The 24,766-nt window shown below is 35.9% G+C and overlaps 2 protein-coding genes across 2 annotated transcripts in view; both read left to right on the top strand.

The window, feature by feature from the left end:
• The first annotated feature begins 2,490 nt into the window (after positions 1 to 2,490).
• Positions 2,491 to 5,918, top strand: LOC113731557 (uncharacterized). The gene is made up of 3 exons (XM_027256888.2): positions 2,491 to 3,117; positions 3,217 to 5,498; positions 5,588 to 5,918. The coding sequence occupies exons 1-3, from the start codon at positions 2,928 to 2,930 to the stop codon at positions 5,660 to 5,662; spliced, it is 2,547 nt and encodes an 848-aa protein (XP_027112689.1). The 5' UTR covers positions 2,491 to 2,927; the 3' UTR covers positions 5,663 to 5,918.
• Positions 5,919 to 10,567: 4,649 nt separating this feature from the next.
• The window catches only part of LOC113731556 (serine/threonine-protein kinase TOR), a 32,690-nt gene continuing 18,491 nt past the window's right edge, over positions 10,568 to 24,766 (top strand). Inside the window, exons 1-14 of the mRNA XM_072079556.1 lie at positions 10,568 to 10,953; positions 15,635 to 15,973; positions 16,065 to 16,139; positions 16,565 to 16,737; positions 17,499 to 17,597; positions 19,715 to 19,874; positions 20,016 to 20,159; positions 20,352 to 20,521; positions 20,610 to 20,814; positions 20,896 to 21,087; positions 23,261 to 23,413; positions 23,957 to 24,078; positions 24,376 to 24,475; positions 24,551 to 24,646. Coding sequence (XP_071935657.1) covers positions 10,837 to 10,953; positions 15,635 to 15,973; positions 16,065 to 16,139; positions 16,565 to 16,737; positions 17,499 to 17,597; positions 19,715 to 19,874; positions 20,016 to 20,159; positions 20,352 to 20,521; positions 20,610 to 20,814; positions 20,896 to 21,087; positions 23,261 to 23,413; positions 23,957 to 24,078; positions 24,376 to 24,475; positions 24,551 to 24,646 — 2,145 coding nt within the window. The 5' untranslated portion in view covers positions 10,568 to 10,836. The remainder of the gene's footprint in view (positions 10,954 to 15,634; positions 15,974 to 16,064; positions 16,140 to 16,564; positions 16,738 to 17,498; positions 17,598 to 19,714; positions 19,875 to 20,015; positions 20,160 to 20,351; positions 20,522 to 20,609; positions 20,815 to 20,895; positions 21,088 to 23,260; positions 23,414 to 23,956; positions 24,079 to 24,375; positions 24,476 to 24,550; positions 24,647 to 24,766) is intronic.

Below are 24,766 nucleotides of genomic sequence, written 5' to 3'. Positions count from 1 at the left end.
TATCAAAAAAGAAAGACCTTGCAACAATTTCTTAATCAAGTTTATGCTGTATTTTCTGTCTACTTAATTTAAGTTGTTCACAGTGACTTTTAGATCGTGTAAGGGATATTTGATGTCCAAAATGAATTCTTAATTACTTAATTACTTTTAGATCGTGTAAGAGATATATGATGTAATTTATGATATTCTCTCTCTCTCTCTCTCTCTCTCTGTACAGAAGAGTATATACTTAACCTACTTTGACACTACAAGTGAAATAAAATGATGTCGCAACTAATGTTTTAAAAATCGGACCGGACTAGCCGGTTCGACCGGTTCTATGGCACCATGGCATCGGTTCTATATAAAAATGATGGCATCATGGCACCGGTCCAGTTCTATGCTACAGTTGACTTTGTCAGAAAACTGGTCAAACCCGTCAGAACTGCTGAACCGGTGGTTTCCGGTTTTTTAACTTTTCTCTTAATATTTTTTTAAGTTTTGCAAAATACAACTACCAAGGATCCGGTTTTTTTACTTTTCTCTTAATATTTTTTTAAGTTTTGCAAAATACAACTACCAAGGATCGAACTAAGGACCCTTGTGGTGAAAGACCAATGTAGTAACCATTGTACCATTGCATCCGATTAGTTTTTTATGATAACTCATTTAAATAAAACAAATATCCATCTTTCTTTTTTCCGTTTTCTCTACAAAATCTCATTCTCTTATGACTCTTTCTTTCTAATATTTAACTCTCTTTCTCCTCTTTTCTTTTGTCACTCCCTTTTTAATCAAACCTTTTTAGTTTTAATTTATTGATGTTTTCTTCCATCTTTTAATTTTATTTTTGTCCATTAAATTGAAAAAATTAAAAAAAGAATTATTTTTCTTAAACCCTAAAGACTAATTATTAAATGTCACAACCATTCACTTTTATCTCTTTTTTGTTTCTTATCAAGTTTGCATTTCTATTTTTGATTCTCCTGACTTCCTTTAAACTCCAAACTTCTTCTTTTTTTTTAAATTGCAATTTCTAAGTTTCAAAAACATAAATTAAAATTTAAACTCACAATATCTAAATTCCCATAGACGTGAATTTTGTACAATTTCAAAATATTGTGGTATATTTTGGATTGAATTTAAGATTATTTTTTGGTAAATATATTGAGATTAAGATGAAATTTATTTGTTTCAACTTATAATTTAAAAAATTTATTTTTAAAAATCCGAGTTATTCGAAAATATTAAACTTTTTAGCATATAAAGTTTTAAATGAGTCCATTGCATGTCTTATTTTGTGCATATATATATTTATATAAATTATTTTTTAAAAAATTATTGAACCAGGGTTGAACCGGTCCGACTGGTTGAATCTTGACCCGAACACCTCACCGGTTCAATTAACGGTTCGAGTTTTAAAACATTGGTCGCAACCAAATGTCGCAGAGTAAGGGAAGGGGTGGGGTAAGGAAGAGGGGGGAAAGGGGGTCGTGGGGGAAGGGGGTTTGGAGGAGAAAGGGGCAGGGGAGAGGAGAGGGAAATGATTAAAAAAAAAAGGAAAGAGGGGAAGGTGAGGTGGCGACGATAGTGGAAGCAGAGAATTGATGTGGGAGGATGGTGATAGAATTGGAAAATGAGTATATGTTTCTTGGTGTTTTAGGATGTATATTTTAAAAATTTGTGGTGTTTATAAATATAACTGTAGATAAAATTATTTAAAAAATCTGTATAGTAAAAATGCGGGTGTCCAACGGAGCCAATATTTAAGGCCATCAATACTAGATTCTAAAGTATGATTTTGCCAATGTAAAGTAATTGTGAACTCGGAGTCAACCAATGTAAAGTATTTTAGCTGCCTATTAGCCCCTCTTAGTTCCATCATTGATTTCAATGGCATCTCAATTTCAAACTCGTAAGATTACAAAGAAAAAAATAATTGATCATAAAACGAATTCTACACCATAGTGATCCCACTGAAATATTTTAAAAGGTTCAGCAAATTCACTTCTAAGGAATACAAGTCTCGCTGAACATTTTTTTGTAGTATGAACTTCACAAAATTCAATAGAATTAATTAAATCACCAATATTGATTTTCATACTAAAAGTTGATTGGTGTAAAAAATATTCGCACCTTTGTACAATATTATCAAATAGAATGTATAATGTTTGTAAATATTTTATTTTGAAATCAAATAAAACATGTGATTATATTTATTTCTATCCATACATCATTTATTTTCTATTATTATTTCAAGATCCATCTTCCATAAAAATGCAGTTCTTAAATGATTTATATATTTTGTTATACTTTGAACTATTGTTAGACAAATTTTAGCTTTTAATTATGTTGGTACAATTTTTTTAATTTTTTACAAATTAAATCTCTCTTTTAATTTCTTTCAACAACGTAAGCACAATGCGTAAAGTAATTGGGGATTCAGAGTCAACCAATGTAAAGTAATTCTCACTCCCAAATAATATGTTCCTAGTAATACACATGCGTGCGCGCGCACACACAAACACACGAAAATGATGTCAGAAAAACAAAAAACCAAAACTAAACAAAAGCAAAAACAACAAAAAAGAAAGAGAAAAGGTTGAAATCTTCCTCCGAGATTCCTACTCCAAACATTCAATCCAACGGCTATAATCTTTTCGCCCCTCCCACCGCAACGGTCAAAAAGCAACCATTTAAAAACTCACCGCCGTTATTTTGGGAAACTAGCCGTTACCATTTTCATCGCAATTCAATTATCATCACCATCAAATCAATTCAAGAATTCAGGATTCTCACAAAATCACCATTTTTGCTTTCAGTGATCTCCTTACCATTTCCAGTTCTCTCTTTCCAAACCCTCCGTTCTCATCTTCCCCTTATTCTTGTTCTATAACGCGCGCAAATTTGCACGAAAGTACGCATCAAGAAGTAATTTGATTCTGGTAATGGCGGTTCCTTCAAACAGCAGATCCCCTTCCCCACTTTCTTCAAGACCCACTGCTTCTCATTCAAGAAATTCATCAGATTCTAATGCTGCAGCCCGGAGGAGTTTTAGTGGCAACCATGTTGCCAGACCTTCAGTTCTGACCAATCCCAGAAGCCTTAACCCAGTCACTCCTGCCAACAGTCCTGCAGGTAATTATTCTATTTGACTTGCATATTGAGTTTCTTGTAGTTTTTGTTAGTGGGTAACAAATATGATTTTTTGATTCCCTTGGGTAAAAAAATTTGTAGGATTTGGAAGAAGAAATTCTTTCGGCTGTGATGAGAAGGAGAATGAGAAAGATCAGAACTTGAAGCCAGTAAAAGTAGTGAAGTCACCGGCAAATGGGTCCAAAAATTTCATGTCTCCAACTATTTCTGCAGCTTCAAAGATTACTCCTTCACCTAGAAAGAAGATTTTGGTGGAGCGAAATGACCCTCTTCGGACTTCAATCTCGTTGTCTGAAGGGAAAGCCATATTCTTTTCTGGAAATTCTTCAGAAAATAAGGAAGATTTGGCTGTAGATCACCAAAATGGTGAAGGAAAGCGTGTTGTTGTTGAAGGCCCTCAATCTTCCAAGGCATCAAAAAGAGTAACATTTTTGGAAGTGCATTCAGACAGTGAGACTGCAACAGAGGTAAAGCCAGAGACAGTAACAGTTAATTCAAGCTCCAAGAACATGCCTTCTTGTTTTCCTATTTCACCTATCATAGCTCCTTTAGATGCTGATCCATCACTTCCCCCTTATGATCCAAAAACAAATTATCTTTCTCCTAGGCCTCAGTTTCTGCATTATAAACCTAATCCAAGAATTGAAGTTCTTCTCAATAAAGAAAAGGGGCTTGATTTAGGTGAGGCAAAGAGGCTTGATGATAGCTTTTTGCTTGAGGCTTCTGAAAGCTATTCAGACAATGACGGAACAGAGGGCTCATGTTCTGAAGAATCCCAAAAGCATTCAGAGGATTATTCTGTCGAGAATGTGGTACCCGAAGCAGAGGAAGAAGGGGTTCATGTTTATGAGGTGTCAACCATCGGTGACCCCATTTCCGAAGACTCATTCATGGGGATTATTGAAGAAAAAGAGGAACCAAAAACCTCTAACGGACCCATTTGCCAAGACATGTGTGAAGGAATTGCAGAAGGAGTAGCTGAAGCAAAAACCTTCAGTCCACCTGATAGTTGTCATATGTCTGATGGGATTGTCGATGATACAGGGAAAGCAAGGCCTTGGTTCTTCTCAAGATTGAAGTCTGTTTCGCTGCTGCTGGTACTACTCATGATTGCTTGTCTATCAATCTGGGGTACTGATTCTCCTTTCATGGATTCATCATCAATCTCAAACATTTTGAAATTCTCAAAGCTTACTGAACCATCACAACTAGCTGTTTCAGCAAAAGCCAATTTAAATGGGCTTGGTGTGAGGTTCAAGCAGCTTTCACTTGACTCAATTTCCCATCTGTCCCTGCTGATTAACAATATTGGTGGAGTAGATAATATTGGTACCGTGAAATTCATGAATCTGACTGATCTGCAAAGTGACATGTTGGTTTCTAGCTTTCGGGGGGACTATGAACAGAGACAGACGTTTTTAACAGACCTTGAGCGGGAAAATTTGGAAGAGGGGGAAGGCTCTGAAACTGAACCCTTTGATGAACAGACTTTTGCAGATGTGTTTTCGGATGATTTTTTTGAAAAAGATTCAGAAGAAGAAAGTGAAATGGAAATTGAAGAATCACCACCTGCTCCTGTACAACTAGCTGAAATGAATGAGCTTGAGAAGTCAGAAACTCTCTGGAACCATGAAGCTGTTTCTTCCAATGTTGACACTGAACTTAAATACAAGCTAGATTATGAAGGTAACTCGACTCCAGTTTTGGAAACTCCTGGAGCTAAATCTGAATCAGAAGCATTTCGAAATAATCCTGAAGCGATTGAAAGTCTAAATACTGAAGTTGATATGCCTCATGATTCTGGAGCCAAAGTTGAGTCGTCATCAGCAGATAGCGACCACGAAAGCACCTCGGATGCTCTTTCTGCAATTGTAGAAGATAGAAGTTCTGAAATGGCGAAGTTTCCCATTCGAGGATCAGAAAATAAGTACAGAGTGTACTCAGTTATGGCAATGGCATCACTTGTTTTGGCTCTGGTATCAGCTGCAGCGTCTGTTTACTTGAAGCAATGCAATGCCAGTGATCCAAATCTTTTGGTTCACACTGATGGATTGTCCAGTGAGAAGATCAGTCCAGTATCATCAGTCCCTCAGAAAATGTTCCAAGAAAATGCATCCTGTCATAATTGGGCAACAGAGGTTGATGTGGAAGGGGAGGAGTCTTTTCCTTCAGAAATGAGCAGCTCTAAGAGGAGCTCATCTTACAGCAGGAAAGACCTGAGAGGAGCAAATGAGGTTCATAGCCATGAGAGAAAGCCTAGGAAGTATTCTAAGAGAGAGTCATTGGCTTCTTCATCAGAATTTTCTGAGGGTTCACCTTCATATGGAAGCTTCACCACCTATGAGAGGATTTCCAACAAGCATGTGAGTATAATTTACTAACTTGTTTCAATATGGTTTATTATCCTTTTTATGCTTGTAATTCACATTTTTTGTTTTGTTAAATATTGAAGGCAAATGGAGATGATGAGATCATGACCCCGGTTCGGCGATCAAGCAGGCTCAGATACCAAGTCAATTTTTCATGACTAATCGAATATGCTCATTTGAACCACTAATATGGAGAAATAGTATTCACTTTTGACTTGGGAATGTTGTTAATTGTAGTTTAACATCTTGATTGGTGACATTGATGGTTGTACAAGGCTTGTAGTGCCTCAATATAGTGGCATCATTGTCTTCGATTCTATTTGTAAGTTTGTAACATGCTTAGTTGCTTACTCAGTGTGCCTTTGTTTTTGTTTTGCTCCTCTGCATTCTTCAATATTCAGATTTGTTTATCAATTTATTGGGCTGTTCTTTTATGTGAATGTTCTTGTACAGTTGTGTAGGGTTGCATTTGGTTGGTTACATGGACCAACTCAGGTCAGACATGCAGCATGAAGGATTGGGCTGTTTCCTTCATGCTGTATGGACGAATATGTCTATCACATATCTTCTGTTGGATGTAGTGGAGTGAGCAGGCATGCTTCACTGCTCATCCCCATTGCTATAACTGTTGAAGGCCTAAGAAATGCTAGTAGTTGGGAGATGAAAGCACAGAGCGGCTAATTGGATTTTTGAAGTACTAAAGTGAATGGAGAAGAAGCCACACAAAAGCAGTTCGTTCCGAGTTTCTTGAAACTCTTGGAAGAGTTTGTGCAGATACATATGCAGTGTCACTCGCTTAGCTCCTTAGATTAAATTATTGGGATAATTTTAGAAACCTCCCCTGAGGTTTTTAACTATTACAAGAAACTCCCCTCTAATTTAAAAAAATTACACCTACCTCCCCTATGATTAGCATTTTAGTAACAATATAGACCCAGTATGCTAAATTTGCCCTCAAAAAATCCTAAAATACCCCTTTGTTACTTAGAAGAAGGAAAACTACTAATAAATTTCTTTCACGTTACAACTATTATAAATGACATCAACACCACCTTAACGAACTCAATAAACCACTTCATCAACACCATCCTAATGAACTCAATAAACCACTTCAGTTCAATCTCCATATTCTCTTAATTTTGACAACTTATCATTGTCGCCCCAAAGTTTCCCATGCAAATCAATTGTGGCATCTTTTTTTCCTTCATTTAGTGTAACAACAAATCTGATCCAACAACTTGTTATTTGGCAATTTCAATTCAATAATACTTACACAAAAAAGGAAAACAAAAAAAAAAGAGAGAAGATGTATTTTCATAATAATGAAATTTGAGATGTATTAGATGATTGTGAAAATGGTAGTTGCGAAAAAATAATAGATTGTGAGATACAGGAGAAAGAAGATAGGAGAAACAGTAGGAGAGAGGAAATAAGAGTTTATTTTGTGTGACAGCCATTACTTTGTAATGAAATACTAGTTGTAGTTGTAGAAACTTTTTTTTTGTAAGAATTATTTTTAAGTGAATGATATTATGGTCATCTTACCATGTGAAGATGTTAGTGTAATTATTCAAATCTAAAGGGAGGTAAGTGAAATTATCCGTAAATTATTTAAGTGAAGTGTTTAACCGTGCGCATGGTTAGGAAAACTGGTTGAAGTTTTTCTGAGCAAACCTCTAGTACGGGTGGGCACAAGTCGGGTACTCACCCCGGAACAGTAAATGGTTGACTCGACCCTAAAATATGGGATCACTATTTTTTTTTACCCTAATCCGCTCCGTTTGTCCTCGGCAACTCAAAAAAAAGGGGCGGGTCACATGGTACTTGCCCCTAACCTTGACAGTAGTTTCTGTTGAATCATTAAGAACTTGAATTATGATTCTATGATAAGCCTCAACGAGCACCAAGCCACCAATTGACAGCTGATACACCTAAACACAAAACAAATGATGCAATGAAAAAGCATCAGAAACAAAAGAACTCAAGCTACTAGAGCAGAATTATACCAAGATCCAAAACTAATAAGACAAAATATAGCTCGCAATTGAATTGGAGATGCTGATGCCGCGGAGTAAAATTAGCAATAAAACTATCAAAATTTTCAACTTTTCAACGGAAACATAAAAAAACCAACAAACAAAATGATCAAGCCACAGGATTAGAATTCAATCCATACCCATAAATGTTTTTTTTTTTAAAAAAAAAATTGTAGATGAATGTTCGATGTTCTGTAGATGAAGCGTATTACGTCTCAGCTGGAGAAAATGGACAGAGCTAATGCAGTGAGTCGACGACTTTTGGTAGAAGGTACCCCGAGGTGATTGAGAAGATTATTTCTTTGAACTCAATTTGAAACAAAAATTGAAGAGAAGAAGACTAGTGAGTAGTGAGTGTCAAAGTACAGAGACTTAGAGAAAGTTTTGGTTCTGGAGAGTGAAATGATTCATTTAGGTTTTAGGCTTAGTAACTTAAAAAATTATAAAATTGCTCCTATATTTTTTAATATTTATATAATATACCCCACAGGTCGGGTACCCGCAGGTTTTTATTTTTGTGATTCGTATCTGTATTCGAATATTACGGGTACTTGACCCTTATCTGCTCTACTGATAGAAATCAGATTGAAAATTCTAAATTTCGGTGTAGATTATATCAGGTCTCTCGTATTTTCGAGTTATTGGGTTTTTTGCCCGCCCTTAACCTCTAGTACAAGGAGTACTTTTTAATTATCCCGATGGGAGTAGGGAGAGCATTGAAGACTTGAAGTTGGAAGATAGTCTGGCATATAAGCCAAGCTTGATTAGCACATCTCCTGTGCTCCATTTGCTCTTTTAATGGCAAATGAAGTTTCTTAAGGATGGTTAGCTTACTTTATATTGGTAGATCGCATTTAATTTCTCTATTTCTTTTTTTTTTTTTGCGTATACTTAAATTTATATGTTGTACACATAATTTTTTTATACACTAATTTAATAATTTATTAACATGAGTACGATTGTAAACGTATGATGCATTTTGAAAGAAGTACAACATCTGTTCCAATTATATGAAAATCCCAATTGTATCGGCTTTTTTTCCTATTGCTATCTTGTATTTTTATTTACAAAAACAGTTGGTGTGCTTTTTACATGATTTGGTGTATATTTAATTTATATGTTGTGCACATAATTTAATTTATATGTTGTACACATAATTTTTTTGTTCTTATACACTAATTTAATAATTTAATAACACAATTACGATTGTAAACATACAATACATTTTGAAAGAGGTACAACAACTATTCCAATTGAATGAAAATCTAAATTGTATTGGCCCCACTTCCCATTGATGTCTTGTATTTTTATTTACAAAAACAGATGATGAACACATTCATTTGCTTGATAGCATGGGAATTGCCCGGAGAAATTAGTAATGGGAACCAAAAGTTTTCTGTGTTTGGTCGAAACAAATTTGTATGTACAACAATCTACGACTAAATACGTGATAAGTCTACAAATTAGAAGTAGAGACTAAGGGTCTGTTTGATAAAATAAAAAAGTGCTAAATCTGAATTTTTTCAGACATTCAGATGTTTTGAGTGTTTGATAAATGAAAATCTATTTGCTGAACTTGTTAAACAGTACTGAACCTGTGTGTATTTTTTTCAGCACAAGAATCCTAACTGAATGCTTAATTCTGATAATAATCAATAGAATTATTTCAACTACCTTATCTTATCTACCAAATCTACCATTGTTTGTTAATTATGTTCAAAATTCTTATCCAATTAAACAACCTAATATTCTCTATCTAACGATTTTTAGTTTCTCTTTTCTCCCTTTTTAATGACTTTCACATCTTGTCCATACTTCTCATATAATATATTTCATCTTTTATATTAGTTTGATTTAAAAATAAATATTGTCATTTTCATACCTAAATATTTAGTTTCTTATTTGTGTGGTATTAATCTTGATTGTTTTTGTCATCATATTAGATTCCTCAGCACAAAAAAGTTTTGATTGTCGGCACAAAAGCTGTTGATTATTTTTGCCAATAATTGACTACAAGTTTCACTCAAAGGTGTCTAGTAACGCCTTCTAAAAGTTAATTTGTTTATTTTCTTTGGCAGACGTGAAAATGCATTTAATATACTGTTGGCCTTGTTTAGATACATTTTTTCTAAAAAAATTTATGTTTTTCGCGAACACATTTTTCGATCATCTTTTTAGTTTTATCACATATACTAAATTGCTATAATATATTATTTAACAAAAACTTGAAAATAGCAATCCAAACGATAAATAAAACGTTTTGTATTTAAAATTTTAAATGATAAATTTAAAACATTAAGTCTAGTAGGGGGAATCTACATGTTCTACGGTTTTGGAATGTGCCAAAATATTTGTCATATTGGAAAAGTTAAAGCACATTTTAATATATGTTTCCAATATAACATTTCTTTTTAATCATATGCATATTATCATTCAAATTCAAAATTTGAATTTGTGGGAGTAAAATTGGAAAGAGAAGCACAAACATCACAATTAAACTACTATTCTTAAAAATTGGATTCCCCAAATATAACAAAGGCTTTGTTTGGATTGTATACTATAGCGATTTAATATATGTCAGATAAAATAGTGATTGAAAAATGTATCCATGAAAAAAGTAATAATTTTTCTTTATAAAATTGCAATCCAAATACATTCTAAATAATTAGGACGGAGGGAGTAGTTTTACCGATAAGGTAAGAGTCCGAATAACAACCCGACCAATTATTATCACAGCCCATCCCATAATAGGGAGAGTGTAGTAATTTTGGTGGGAGAGACCATATAGTCATTGGCGCGGCCATTGTCCACTTGAGCGAATGTAAATTTGCCACGAATTCACCCAGCTGAATTTTCACGCAAACGGGTCAGAGAAAGGGTAAAATTTTAGTGGCAGGTCGTTAAAAGTTAAAAGCCAGATCACCAATCCGACCAAGCTAAGCTGCGTGAGTGTGTGTGCGGGAAATGTAAAATTAGGATACATTACATTAGATGCTTTAAAGCACGAAAAAAGATATTAAGTACTGCTACTACTCTATTCTATAACAAGGTAGAGAGAGAGAGAACAAGGGAGAGAGAGGGCTTTGGGTGTTTCGAGCCTCTTAACCTGTAACCTGTTACATCTTCATCACCGAAACAAGAAGCTCAGCCACTCATTTCATCGAACGTGACGAGCAAATTTATATATTTTTGTGCACATAAAATTCGTGTGGTATTTATAGTTGAGCATTTTCCTAATGTAGTTGAAATCAGGTTAGGGTTTTAGGGGACTGCTTTTTATTTATGTGTGAGCAAGTATGGCGACCGCCACGCAATCAATTCGCTTCACTGGTCCGGCTTCTTCCACCGGCGCCGGCAATCTCGATACTCTCAACAGAGTACTCGCTGACCTCTGCACTCGAGGACACCCAAAGGTCTGTCCCTTTCTCCTTCATTACTCCTTCTTCCTCATTTTTTTTTGTTTTGGTTTTTTGTTTTCGTTGTTCTTCATTTTTTCAGTTGATACGTCCTGTTGTGACGAGAAGAATTCGGTGTTTTTCAGTACTTTTTTTTTGTTTTGGTTTTACTTGAGTGCATTTCTGTTTCTTTTGCAAGTTCAAGAGGATTGCTAAATCAATATAATAGTTGTTCAATTTGCATACAGGTGATTTCTTTTGTTGCCGATGCTGAAACGCCGGGGAGTTTTTGTTTTGTGTTTGTGTTCTATTTATTTATTTATTTTTGGGGCATTCACTTGAAAGGGTGGGAATTCATGCAAAACTAAGTGATTTACGTTTTGCAAGCAATGAGTTCATCTTCCATACCAATTAGAAGCTTGTGGATTTGTTGTATGAGTTAAGTGGAGAAAGGGATATTTTGGAGGTTCCTATAGAGGTCTCTTAGGTTTTCTTTCATGGAAAAGTTCGTCTTCCGGTGTGTTTTGATTGCAAGTAATAATTCACTTTCATTACGAGACCTACCTACTTTGGTTTAGATCAGGTTATGCGAGAGCTTCCCCCTTTTTTCTTGGGGTGTAATAATTGCTCCAGTTTTGAACCACGAGACATTCTCTTAGAATTTTCTTTAAAGGACCAATTTTTGTGCATGCTTTTAGTGAATGGATGCATGCATGCATGCATGCATGTATAATTACTTAAAGGCGATGCTGACGAACTAAATGAGCATTTATATGCGATTACTAACTTTAGATTAGCATAATAGTGCTTACTGTTCAATGAAGCCTCAGATTGTTATAACAGTTTGAGTTAAGGAGTTTCATCCAAATAGTTTGATATAAATGCCAATCAATCTGGCCGTTCACGAGCTTGTAAGAGACCAGCTAGTTAATGTTGATACAGTTCTGAATGTGCTCCTTGAAAATTCTCTCTCTTCACTACTAGATTCTTTCCTAGTAAATCCAAAACTCTTAATCCGATGTTAGGTTTTCTCCATATGATAGCATTGTCTAGTATAACTTCTGTGGATTAGCACAGAAGTGGTTTTCATCAAAGCTTTAGGTAATTACTTTAATAAAATATCTTATGAATACTTATAATATGAAGTCTCTGATTGAGATCGGATTTGAAAGATGCTATTGAAATACATATATTTGGTCATATGAAGATGTCCAACGCTATTGCAGGCCTTGTTTGCAACTGTCACGTAGTTCCCCTTAGAGCCATTCCCCTCGGGGGAAATCCATATTGTCACCACGGGCAGTAATATCTCTGTGCCTCATGGATACTGCTGAAACTAAGTTAACGGGCAATTCCAACTATACTCTTTTCTTTTTGTCCCATTGTAAATAATTAAAATTTATTGCTGAAGAAAAGATTTGGTTTTTTGGGATGAAGAAGCCTGAAGAAAATGCATCGAGAGTTACATATAAACTATTTTTGCTGTTGGTCTTTGAAGCTTGCTGCTGAGATGTCCAAAAACAAATGAGATGTGGTCCACAAAATAAAGCAAGAAAACTGCATCCTGGATATGCTTATTAACATACACTGATCTTTGGAAATCCTACCATTCCACTCTTTCCAATATTTCTCAAAGGTTGGATAGCAATTTTTTTGTTGGCATATTTGAGCAAAACCTTTTCCACCAAAAATCCTAGACAGAAATCTCTTGATGCTTGCGAGTTGGTTGATTGCAAAGCAAAAGGTGATTAATATTCTCATACAATTTTTGCAGTTGTTACTAAATGCTCAAACAACTTTTTGTGGGTGTTCCTTGTAATTTCTTCTCAAATGACACTTGTTGATTCTCTTAATAACTGTAGTCCTAAGAAATGGTGGTAGTGACTGCATGGTGGTCTTGGAGGAGGAGGAGGATTTGGAGAGGGGGAACTTTCAAGTGGCCAACTTTTATTGCTGGTGACATGAATGGCAGAAATGCATGCAGAGTGTTGTAGGTGGTGCTGGACTCCAAGTGTGTTGTTGGCACATAAAGATGGTGTAGGTTTATGAGAGTGGAAAGGACCTTAAGATACTTGGATATTGCAGGTTTCTGGTGGTGAAGGTTTTGTGATTCTCAAGGTGGAAGTAGCGGGGAAATAACTTTAGTCTTTTGATTCATTTTGATGCTAAAGTCTGATTTTGTGAAGGTGTTATGCACCTTAGGTTGATGGTGATTGATTATGGCACTTGCTACACCATAAAATCTATAAAGTTTACGTCTATGCTTCTGTATGTATGTCTGCATATTCTATCAGATATGTATTTAACTACTTATTTGCAAACTTACCATATTATTTGTCTGTTTACAAGTATATGCATACGTATTCATAGGAGTTTTGTCAGCTTTTAAACGTGTGAATTAGATGAAAAGCTAGAGCAATGGATCTCTTCACATGAGATAGAAGTCTTAGGGATTGAATTCATAATTCTGTTACTACCTGTCCACTAAAATTTGCACCTTCTTTTCAAATATGGAAGCCAATTTATGGAAGTCTTTTTGAGTTATTTCCTTTTCTGTCTGAAGCATTCTGAGATACGTTACATGCCTATTTGTCAAAGTCTATATTGTCACAAAATTCAGGTGAAGATGAGAAAGTGAATTAGAGTTTTGATTGGTTTTATGATCTTCATATTTTAGTCTTTCCATTTAAGCTTTCGGGCTGATGGATGTCCTTTCCTGTTATTTCCATAATTTAAGATTTGATTGTTGTATAGCATATTAATTCTAGTGGAATCATTACAAGGATAGTAGCTTGTTTTGTCAGTTTGTCAAGACAGTTGAATTCTCTAAAGAGGAATTGGTGAAGCATTTTGTCCTTCAGCTGTGTATAATAGAGGATATTAACCACAATTACTTCAGAATAATGCATGCCATCCCTTTTTCCTTTTTCTTTTTGAAACCAATGGTTGGAAATTCACGTTTCACCCCAGAGTGCTTAGGATACATCGAAAGTAACGTACTTTTGCAAGCACGAGCCCCACGATTAGGTCTGCAGAGAAATTATTTTTCTCATTTCTTTATGCTCAAAAGGCCCCTAAGTTCTTTGCTGTTTCTTTCTAAGCTTCTTTCAGAACACAGCCCTCAACTAAAGTCTCCACTTTCCCAAATATCATAATTGATATGTTCTTGTAACCAAGAAACACACTTTACAACCTACAGAAATTCAGAGGGGAAGTATTATAGAGTTTTGAAAATTCAGCGAAAATTTACCATTAAAGAGGTCACATGGCTAGAGGTGCATTCATTGTCTAATTGGAGTTAGCCAAGTGAAAATGTTGTTCCAGCATCTCTTCAAACGCAAGAATTGGTTGTACGAGCAATTTCGGCTTCGGGTCAGTTTATTGTTCCTACAACTGCACCAAATATTAAAATTCCAAACTCAATTTGGACTTTTCCACTTAATTTGGTGTTAAATTAATGCCCTAATTGAATTCCTAAGTTTAGATGTTGATTTGGGATGATTTTGGTGGTGCATGCAGGGTTGGACGAAATTGGCAGACAAACCTGGAATGGTTTTGGCTGTCTAGGAAATTTTCACTTGGTTATCAGGGATTTTGAATTTAAATCTTTAATCATATGCACCTCCAAAATTTTATGTTTGCTAGTAGAGAAGGGAGAAGCCGACTTGGGCTAAATAAAGTAGGAAGGCAAGCAAAATAAATTAAAGAATACATTAAAGCAGAAAGATTAAAGAATACAGAGTATTTCTTCTGCAAAATTTTTTTTTTATTTGGATGATTTTTGTCCATTTTACCCTTCAACCAAAGCAAGCACACCGAAATGGTAAGTTCCTAACATGAGGAGTTTAGGGATCAGCATGCCTTACCATATGGGGATTTTGGGTATTTTTCCCTTTATGATAAATAGCTTCATTTATGAATTCTTAATGGAAATTGTTTCTAGAGAGGACTGGGAGAATCGTGAAGATCCGTTTATGGCGATGGGCTTCCGTTGGGACAAATTCTTCTTCTCTGCCTTCATTTTTTGTTGGATTAATAGGCAAACACTGTAATTGCTTTGTGCTTGTTTTAGAGCTTTAAGGATTTGGTTTTTTTTTTAAGGGATCATCTGTTGATGGACATGCTAATGGTGAAAAGGCTATTAATTTGTTGGCACATGTTCTTTTTCTGTCATGTCATGAAGTTCTCATCCTATTGATGTACTTTTATTGTTGACCTTGACAAAATTCCTTTTTTTTTCCCCATGTGTAACAAACTCCAAGACCTGCACCAATAGCATTATAATGGTTGACAGTTGATTTGTGTATTACATTTTCTTGTCCCTAACTGGTGAAGCCGTTTGCTTTTCTTCCATTAAAAATATGCCTAGAAAACACAGATCTGTAGACTGAGAGAGACAATTAATCTTCCAATCTTTTGGATTTGTTTATCTTGGACCATAGATTCTTCTAGTCTATTGCCCTCGCTCTTATACAGCTTATCTCTAGCGGTATTCCTGCACAAGGTAACCTTGATCAACATTTTGTTCTCTATTAAGAACTGAATTATTGTGCAAATTTTAGTTGCTTTACCTGAATTCTTCTGCTGCAATTAGTTCTTTGGCCTACGAAAAACTTCTGACTTTTGTTTATTATTATTATTTTTATTATTTTTTATTTTTTTTGTGTGGAAGACTTATTTCCTGTATTTCTATGAGTAGGATGGAGCTGCAGTAGCATTACGGAAAGTTGTAGAGGAAGAAGCTCGCGATCTAAGTGGAGAAGCATTTTCACGTTTTATGGATCATCTTTATGACCGCATTACTAGTCTTTTAGAAAGTAATGAAGTTGCCGAGAATTTGGGAGCATTAAGGGCTATTGATGAGTTGATAGATGTTTCAATTGGGGAGAATGCTTCCAAAGTTTCGAAGTTTTCTAATTACATGCGTATTGTATTTGAGTCAAAGCGTGAACGTGATATTCTGGTCCTTGCTAGTGTAGTTCTGGGTCATCTAGCTAGAGCTGGTGGTGCAATGACTGCAGATGAAGTGGAACGTCAGGTTTGCTGTATATTGCTGTTCTCTCCTTACACAAATTATTGGATCTATAAGGATAAAGAAAAGACATCATCTGACTTCTGTCTCTCCCCAGATAAAAAGTGCACTGGAATGGCTTCGTGGAGATAGAATCGATTATCGTCGTTTTGCTGCTGTCTTGATACTAAAAGTAAGTTTTGCATTTTTTCTTTACTTGAATGTTGATCTAACTTTGAAGTTTATAATTTTTGAACACATTTTTTTGGAATGATAAAGCTTCAAAAAAAAAAAAGAATTCTGTAGCCTGTTTCCTTTTTGAGAAGTGTTTTATTTTGCAAGTTGGTGGGCTTTCTTGATTTCCACTGCATGTATCATGATCCTGCACCTATCCAATATCAAGGAGCCTGTCATGCCTGTAGCTTCCTTTTGAGAATTTAATGACTCTTGTTTCTTTGCTCAACATTCATGTATTCATGTGGTTAGACAAATTGTTCCTAGTAAGCATTTAACCAGTTTAGAGGTGAAAAATTTGTGATTGAAGAACTCTTTTTTGGTTAAATTAATTGCAGTATTACTTGTCTGGGGTTGTCTGAAACTTAATTTTCTTCAATGCAGGAGATGGCTGAAAATGCTTCCACCGTATTTAATGTTCATGTGCCCGAGTTTGTTGATGCTATTTGGGTTGCTTTGCGTGATCCTTCCGTTGATGTTCGGGAACGAGCTGTAGAGGCATTACGTGCTTGTCTCCGTGTGATTGAAAAGCGTGAGACACGATGGCGTGTCCAGTGGTAAGTCTACCACAGTAGACAGAGACATGAATGTAAGAGTTTCCACAATGTGAAGTTGCTGCGACCCTAATTCAATGTTTAATCACTAAACTCTGTCTTTTGGTTTTTTTCTTAAGATTTGATTGTCTTTGTATTTGACATTGGGTTTCAATCTCTCAGCTTAAATGAGAGTGTTTTATGAATTGTGCAAATTTACATTCTTCTGACAAGTCCTTTATTAGATGAAGCACCGAGCAAATGTGTGATTGTTGGATATAGGAGCTCAAAAATCTGCACTATACTGTATTAAGATGACCAAAACTTCTTTTATTTTTCAAGACTTTTCTAAGCAGTGATATTTTTTGAGCTTGAGAGAATGTATTTCTACGAGTTTTGACAGAATTTTTTTGAACAGGTAGCTAATGGTCTGATTCAAATGCATGTCAATTATTACATCATCTGGAAAATTAAACTCATCAAGGGAGTAATATATCCCAAAATTAAAAAAATCTCTATTACTGTTCTTCTCTCCCCATCCCAAAAGCAAAAGAAATTTTCTATCTGCTTCTTGGAACGTGTAGGCAATTACTTTCTTATTCCTGGATCTTCACTGCAACATTTCATTAGGTACTCGAAACTAGAGTTTCCTGTCCAATTTTGGAAACGTTAATAATAATAACAAGTGTTTTGCATTTCTTTTGCTTTTTTTTTATACTTTTCTACTGTTGTTTGTTCATTATTAATTATCACGGGGAATTGGTTCTTAATGTTCTTATTTGCAGGTATTATCGTATGTTTGAGGCTACGCAAGAAGGACTGGGTAAAAATGCTCCTATTCATAGTATACATGGTTCTCTTCTTGCAGTTGGGGAGCTCTTGAGGTTGGTTGAGTTTCTAAATCTATAAACGTTTGCGTCTACCATATTCATTGGTTGAAGCTTCGCTTCAACTACATAAAGAGCCTGCTCATCAGTTGACAAGAGAGAGAAATGTTCTAACAATCTGTTTGATTAATAGCAAGTAGTTATACCTGTAGAGATGTGTTTGGTACACCTCTACAGGTTTATTTATTACGCATTCTTGAGTTTTCCAAGCCCACAAACCTAGGATAGTATCACCTCTCCTTACCCTCTTCTAGAAGAAAGTCAAAAATAAACCAAAATTGAACTTGGAAAAAGACACCTACCAGACTTTTGTTTTTGCTTTCCTCTCCCAGATTGTCCCAATGGCCTTACCATCATTTTCTAGAACCGTTCAAGGTAAATTCCTGGAGTAGTGGGTTGTTGATGGTGTTTAGGCAGAATTGGAAGGCTTAGACTGTAGCTTACCTCTGAGCAAAATAACATGGACAAAAGTTGGAGTCAAGAAATTTGGTTTAATTTTTTCAATAATTAAATAAAGTCCACTTTGTTATTTTTTTGCAATGTTTGGCTCTAATATAGTTCTGTCTGAGCAAATTTTCAATCACTTGGTGTGGCTTTGCTGTGGGTTTCAATGTGGATTAGAGCTATTGGATGTTTTTGAGAATGTTTTGGAGCCACTGGTAGCAGGGGGAGGTGCTGCAGCTGCTGTGTGGTGGAGGTGAGGGATCCATTAGGGTGTGTTTTCTGAGACCGTGAAAAATGAAGAGAAGAGGAAGATAAAGAGAATAAAAAAAAAGTTGAAAAAAAGGAAAAAGAATAAAAAGATAGTCCTTTCTGTTCTGATTTAATTACGAAAGTAAGTTTTCACATATAGGAATCTTGTAAATCCATTATCATTGAGAGGGTCTTTGACAATCATTACCATTGCCATTCTTTAGTGGAAGCCAAGCGGGTCGAGAGTCTGTGAATAAGAAGAAAGAATTCTTCATGTTTGGCTTATTTAATTTACAATTAATTTTTTAAATAATCACAATTAATTTTGAACAACAAAATTTGTTATCATATGCAGTCTCTTATTTTGGTTTCATATCAAACTGTACAAAGCAATTAGTTACAATCTTTATCACCCTTTAAGGTCTTGGCATTGAAAATGAATCTGTTCTTCAACATTCAACTGCATAAGCTATTTAGTTGCACTCTTCTCCACTGATGCAGCTTGTGTCACCTTTGCTTGGTTGGATTTGAAAAAGCAGCTTAGAGTACATCCACAGACCACTGGTTCCCTTCTCCCCCCCCCCCCCCAAAAAACCAAAAAAAAAAAAAAAGAACAAGAAAAGTTTGTGAAGTTTACTGCATTTTTGGTGGTCTTTTGTTTCTGGGTTCGAGAATTGATGACTGTGCCTCGTTAAGGGATGTTATTGAGAATGTCTCTGCACTATTATGATGTCACCCTTGCTACTTTGAAACCAAATATTCTATATGCAATTCTGGTGCCTTTTCCATTTATACTAGTTGTTTCTGGGATTTTTCTAAAATAAATCATTAAATTAGAAATGAAATCGGTCACTAGAAGATATTTGCAGCAGAGTTACATGTACTAACTGCTACTAGTTTATGGAAAATTTGTGTTTGAATTCAATTTTGATTGGCCTTCCTGTATGCAAGTAAAGAAGCTGGGGATAATGATCGCACTTGCAGAATAATCATGGTTAGGGTGTTGAGTTACTGTTAACAATTTTTTAGGTTTTCCAAGTTCATATTAATGGGATTTATTTCTCTTATTTTACTTTTGTCATGGTTCTGATCTGATTGGAGCTAAGTGTCTGCTCGAAGTATCTTGAAATGTAATCTTGATACTCTGTTTTTTTTTTTTTTTTTGGTTTTTGGGTAAGTTATGTTGAACATATTTGCGATATATGACACTAGAACTCTTTATGCTTTTCAACCCTTCTGCTGAGCCATGAGTTCCAAATTTCATTGCTCTTGGAGCTGTAAATTGCTCAACCAGCACATCTAAGTCGAATTTACTCAAAAGATTTGTTTGTTATTTGGTCTGAATACCTATTTGTCATATGTCTCCCCATCATTTGTACATATTCAGTTGGGAAATTAAATTGGTACATCCAACTGGACAGGAATACAGGTGAGTTTATGATGTCAAGGTACAGAGAAGTTGCTGAAATTGTTCTAAGATACTTGGAGCATCGAGATCGACTTGTTCGCCTGAGCATCACGTCTCTTCTTCCTCGAATAGCTCATTTCCTGCGTGATCGTTTTGTGACAAATTATCTAACGGTTTGTAGGATTTCATTTCTGCTTACCCTAGGAATTCATGCATCTTCAGTTCATGTATTGGAGGATGTTCGTTAAAAGATTATGTCATCTTTTATGCTATTTATTCCTCTTCTATCCTTATGAGATGACTTTTCCTTGCAGATATGCATGAATCACATACTTCATGTACTTAAAATACCTGCAGAACGTGCCAGTGGGTTTATTGCTCTCGGGGAGATGGCTGGTGCTTTGGATGGAGAACTCATTGACTATCTGCCGACAATAACATCACATTTACGCGATGCAGTATGCTATATAATTTATCACTCATGTTCCACTAACTTATTTGACTTACTGTGTTGTGCTTCCTGTAGAATCTCATAGTTTATCCAACTTTCTTTTGTTTGGGCAAATTTATTTTTATGGTTTGGAATTTGTGGTATCTGTGCACATTTATCAAGCACAAATTGCCTCAGAGGTGGCATTTGTTTTTGGTAGATTGCTCCTCGCAGAGGTCGACCATCACCTGAGGCTTTGGTTTGTGTTGGCAATTTAGCAAAAGCAATGGGGCCTAAGATGGAATCCCATGTTCGTAGTCTCTTGGATGCCATGTTTTCTGCTGGTCTTTCTGTTACGTTAATAGAAGCCCTTGATCAAATATCGATCAGGTTCTCTAACAAATAATCAGTAAAAGAATACATTCTTATGTTTCTGTGATCATTTTTACCAATCTTGTTGTACTGGTTGATGTTTCAGCATCCCTTCTTTGCTGCCTACAATCCAAGGTCGTTTGCTCGAATGCATTTCAGTAGTTCTTACAAGATCCCATCATACTCAGGCGAGAGCATCTGTTGCCATGAGTCGAGGAAATATCACAACTACCACTCAACAAGTGTCTGAACTTAGTGGATCTGCTCTTGTTCAACTTGCTTTGCAAACCCTTGCTCGGTTTAACTTCAAGGTATGCCCAATTTACTGCCTTTGGATTCTTTTTTGCTCTTCCTTTTACTTTGTCATTTCAGAGTCAGCTGCTATTGCTTAGGGCCATGATCTTCTTGAGTTTGCTCGGGAGTCTGTTGTGGTATATCTCGAAGATGACGATGGAGGCACAAGGAAAGATGCTGCATTCTGTTGCTGCAGGCTAGTTGCAAATTCCTTCACTGGCACGCCGATGCAGTTTAGCTCTAGCAGGACTAGTCGTGCTGGCGGCAGGCGACGGCGTCTTGTTGAGGAGGTATGCTTTTTCAAGTGCTAAGTTTTTACTGTAAGTTAATAAACTTTTTCGGCTGTTCTTATCTCTCTGATTAATTTCCTACTCTAAAAAAAATTAAGTGGAAGTTCAAAGAACACTCTTTAGTTTAAAAGGATTTTTTTTGAGCTATTCCGTGTGAGCTTGCAGATACATGCTATGGTCTCACCCATGTCATGCACATGCAAACCTCTTTTACCTGGCTCTATTTCTAGTCTAAGTAGTTCTTATATAGGTTTGATCTGTAATTGCACTAGGTTTCGGTAACTCCTATTCTAAATTTTCGGGTAATTGTTTTCTGAAAATTCTGGTGAACTCTATCAGATGGCTGTATTTGATCAAGAGTTTGAGATACACGTGATGAATATTTTTGAGCTATAATTCTATCTGTTTGTACTGGTGAGACTATTGCTTTCTCGCTGAGATGGCTAGTTCATGCTTCTCCAGATTTATTTGGGATAGTAACTCTTTGCGCTCCTGAATGTTTGTGGTGGTAACACTTTACCCCCCCGAGCTTCAAAAGTATGCATTTTACCCCCCAAGTGAATACTGTTTATACTTTTAACTTTGACCAACCAATGTGAATATCTTTCTTCGCAAATTACCCTCAACCTTCCTAGTTTCTTAACGGTCAAGTTTAGGCTGTTGCATTTCCCTGCTGTATGATCATTACTATTTTAGCACCTCATAGGTGTCCTTGGAGTTAATTGTGTAGCCTGAGGTATACTTTAGCAGGGAAAACATATCTTTCTTGGGGGTATTTTGCTGCTGTGTTTTACTCTCTAGTATGTCTTTTGTTCTGAAGAGCATGCTTTTTAATGAAATTCATATTGGTGTAGAACTTAGCATATCTTATGGCAAGTACAGATTTCCTTTTGGCTTTGGTCGGTCTGCATTTTTAGAACATACAGAACAGGGCATGACAACGTGGCAAGTAGGATCCTTTTTAGCAAAGCTTAACTCTTTTCGCGTTCTTTCAAAGCCTCTCTATATCTTGCTGCATCCGCCTTTAGTGCTCTGCATGTCCTCTGAAGTTCTTCATAATTTTTCATATATTTCTCCTTTACATTTTTCTCTCTTTGCAAATCTGCATACTTCCTTTCCAGGTTACAACACCTTCTCTTTTTGATCAGCTGGTTTTGTTAGCAATGACTTCCCAATCTGCTATCCTTTTTCGCATACCTCAGATTCTACCATTCAAAAAATCCACAAGCTTTTTCATTCTATGCATAGAATCATTAGCATATACTTGTTACAAAAATCAGGCCAACTTCATATATTTTTTCACAAGGTTGAGGTTACCTTATAATTAGAGCATCCTATGAACTAACTTCCTGGATCTTCGAAGGACCAATGTGGTGCATAATGGTGCTTTTATCCAACAGTTGCACCTTGCATCTGGACTTGATTTTTACCTTGATGAAACTGAGGTATTTGAGGAGCAATTGCAGTGATTCATTTGTTGTTGTTGGTCCAGAAAGATAAAGAGGTTGGTTCCTCTCTTTTGCAAATTATGATGAATATATAGCAGGAAAAGGCAATGGTCTAAAAGTTGATCGTTAAGAAATTAGGAAGGCTGAGGATAATTTGACAAGAAAAATATTCACATGGGTTGGTCAAATTTAAGAGTACAAACGGTATTCACTTGGGGGGCAAAATGCATATTTTTGAAACTCGGGGGTTAAAGTGTTACCACCCCAAACATTCAGGGGGGCAAAGTGTTATTAACCTATTTATTTTGTATGTAGTGGGTAATACTAATGCATGTCTTTCTTACTTGATGTATGTAAATCAAAATAATTACATGGAGAGACCCTAAAGAAAGTTATCAAGGACTAGGCAACTTCTCTGATCCATGTGTCTTCAGGCAATTCCTTGTGTATGTTGCTGGTTTATTTATGATTGAACTGGACCTGGGAGTAACACATCAGTGCTTGCTCTCTCTCTCTCTCTCTCTCTCTCTCCCCCCCGCTCTCCCTCTCTCTCTGTGGGAAGGTCAGTAAGAGAGGTCCTGTTATAACCTGTAAATTCTGAAAAAGTTAAGTGCTCTGAATCTGCTGTCTGCATGACTCCTTTCTGGAATATAGCGCTCCTCATGTTCTTGCCTCTCGAGTAATTGTTAACGATGTGCCTGATGGACTGCATTGTCTTTCTGCAGATTGTGCAAAGGCTTCTTATTGCTGCTGTTGCAGATGCTGACGTTTCTGTTCGACATTCCATTTTTGTCTCTCTACATGGAAATAGAGGCTTTGATGAATTCTTAGCACAAGCTGATAGTTTGACTGCTATATTTTCTGCTTTAAATGATGAGGTATAAACATGCATGCTTACCCAAAAGTGCTAAGGAAATTGCTTAATATACATCAATTTTGCTCCATTAGGACTTTGACTTGTTATTTCAGTTTTTTGGCCATAAAATAGTTATGGATTATAATATCCTTCTACCTTCTGCTATTTATCTCTTCTAAATAGCTTTTTCTTGTCTTGTTTAGTATTTTGTTCTTTTCTCTGTTCTGTTATTTTTTTTCTTCTTGTAGCGGTTGGTGGTTAAAGAAGCTGTGCAGCTAGACTGAAATTAGGGTTTTAAAGGGTTTTAATACTTTTTTCAGGGTCTAAGAAGCTTTTATGTACATATGCATTAGTTCCTCTTCTCTTTAACTGGGTATGCTGGAAGTCAAGATGAGTAGACAATGGATCTTAATCTGTAGATTGACAGATACTATTTTCATTATTCTTGCCCTTGGCTTTAATACCTGCATTTTTTTTTCGCTCAATAGTATGTGTTCATGCAATTAGCACATAACTTTAATGTGCAATTTGCTGCTTTTTTTATTAATTTGTACTTTCTCCTTAGGACTTTGATGTCAGGGAGTTGGCAATTTCTTTAGCTGGGAGATTGTCTGAGAAGAATCCAGCATATGTCCTTCCTGCTCTTCGCCGCCATCTTATTCAATTGTTGACTTATCTTGAACAGAGGTAGTCTTTAGAGGTTTTGGTTTCTGCTGTGCATCCGCTATTTGTTTCTTTAGTGAATTGCTTGCCAAAGCAACTTGTCCCATTGGTTCAGATCCTTGAGAAAGAGTATTGCTTTACAAACCAATTAACTGGATAGCTCAGTTTACGTATGTGACTTGATAAATGAAACATATGCTTGTAGTATTCTGTTTTGGTGAGTGTCATAATGCTCAAGTAACAGTTAAGAGTTTCATCTTATCAAGATTTTCTCAAGTTCTTTAGTGATATTTGTGCTAAGTTCTCTATTTCTGTCAGCAGTGCAGATAGTAAATGTAGAGAAGAGAGTGCAAAATTATTGGGTTGCTTAATTCGTAATTGTGAGCGACTGATACTCCCATATATTGCTCCAGTACACAAGGTTCAGTGCTTGCCTAAATTAGCTTCAATATGTGTTTTATCATCTCTCTGCTCATGTAGCTTTTACATATTCCAGGCCCTCGTTGCTAAACTTTGTGAGGGAACTGGGGTCAATGCTAATAATGGGATTATAAGTGGAGTTCTGGTGACTGTTGGGGATCTTGCAAGAGTGGTGAGTTTTCACTTTTCTATCTTTATTTATTTATTTGTGTGGGGACAGTTTTGTTTGTTTTGTTTGCCTGCTTTTGCTCTTTGATTGTTATCCTTGTGTTTTACACAACCCCCGCTAAAA

Source organism: Coffea arabica, chromosome 2e, assembly GCF_036785885.1.
Source record: "Coffea arabica cultivar ET-39 chromosome 2e, Coffea Arabica ET-39 HiFi, whole genome shotgun sequence".
In the NCBI taxonomy this organism is placed as follows: Eukaryota; Viridiplantae; Streptophyta; class Magnoliopsida; order Gentianales; family Rubiaceae; genus Coffea; species Coffea arabica.
Note: the sequence above shows the minus strand (reverse complement) of the source record. Positions and strands in the feature narration are given on the sequence as shown.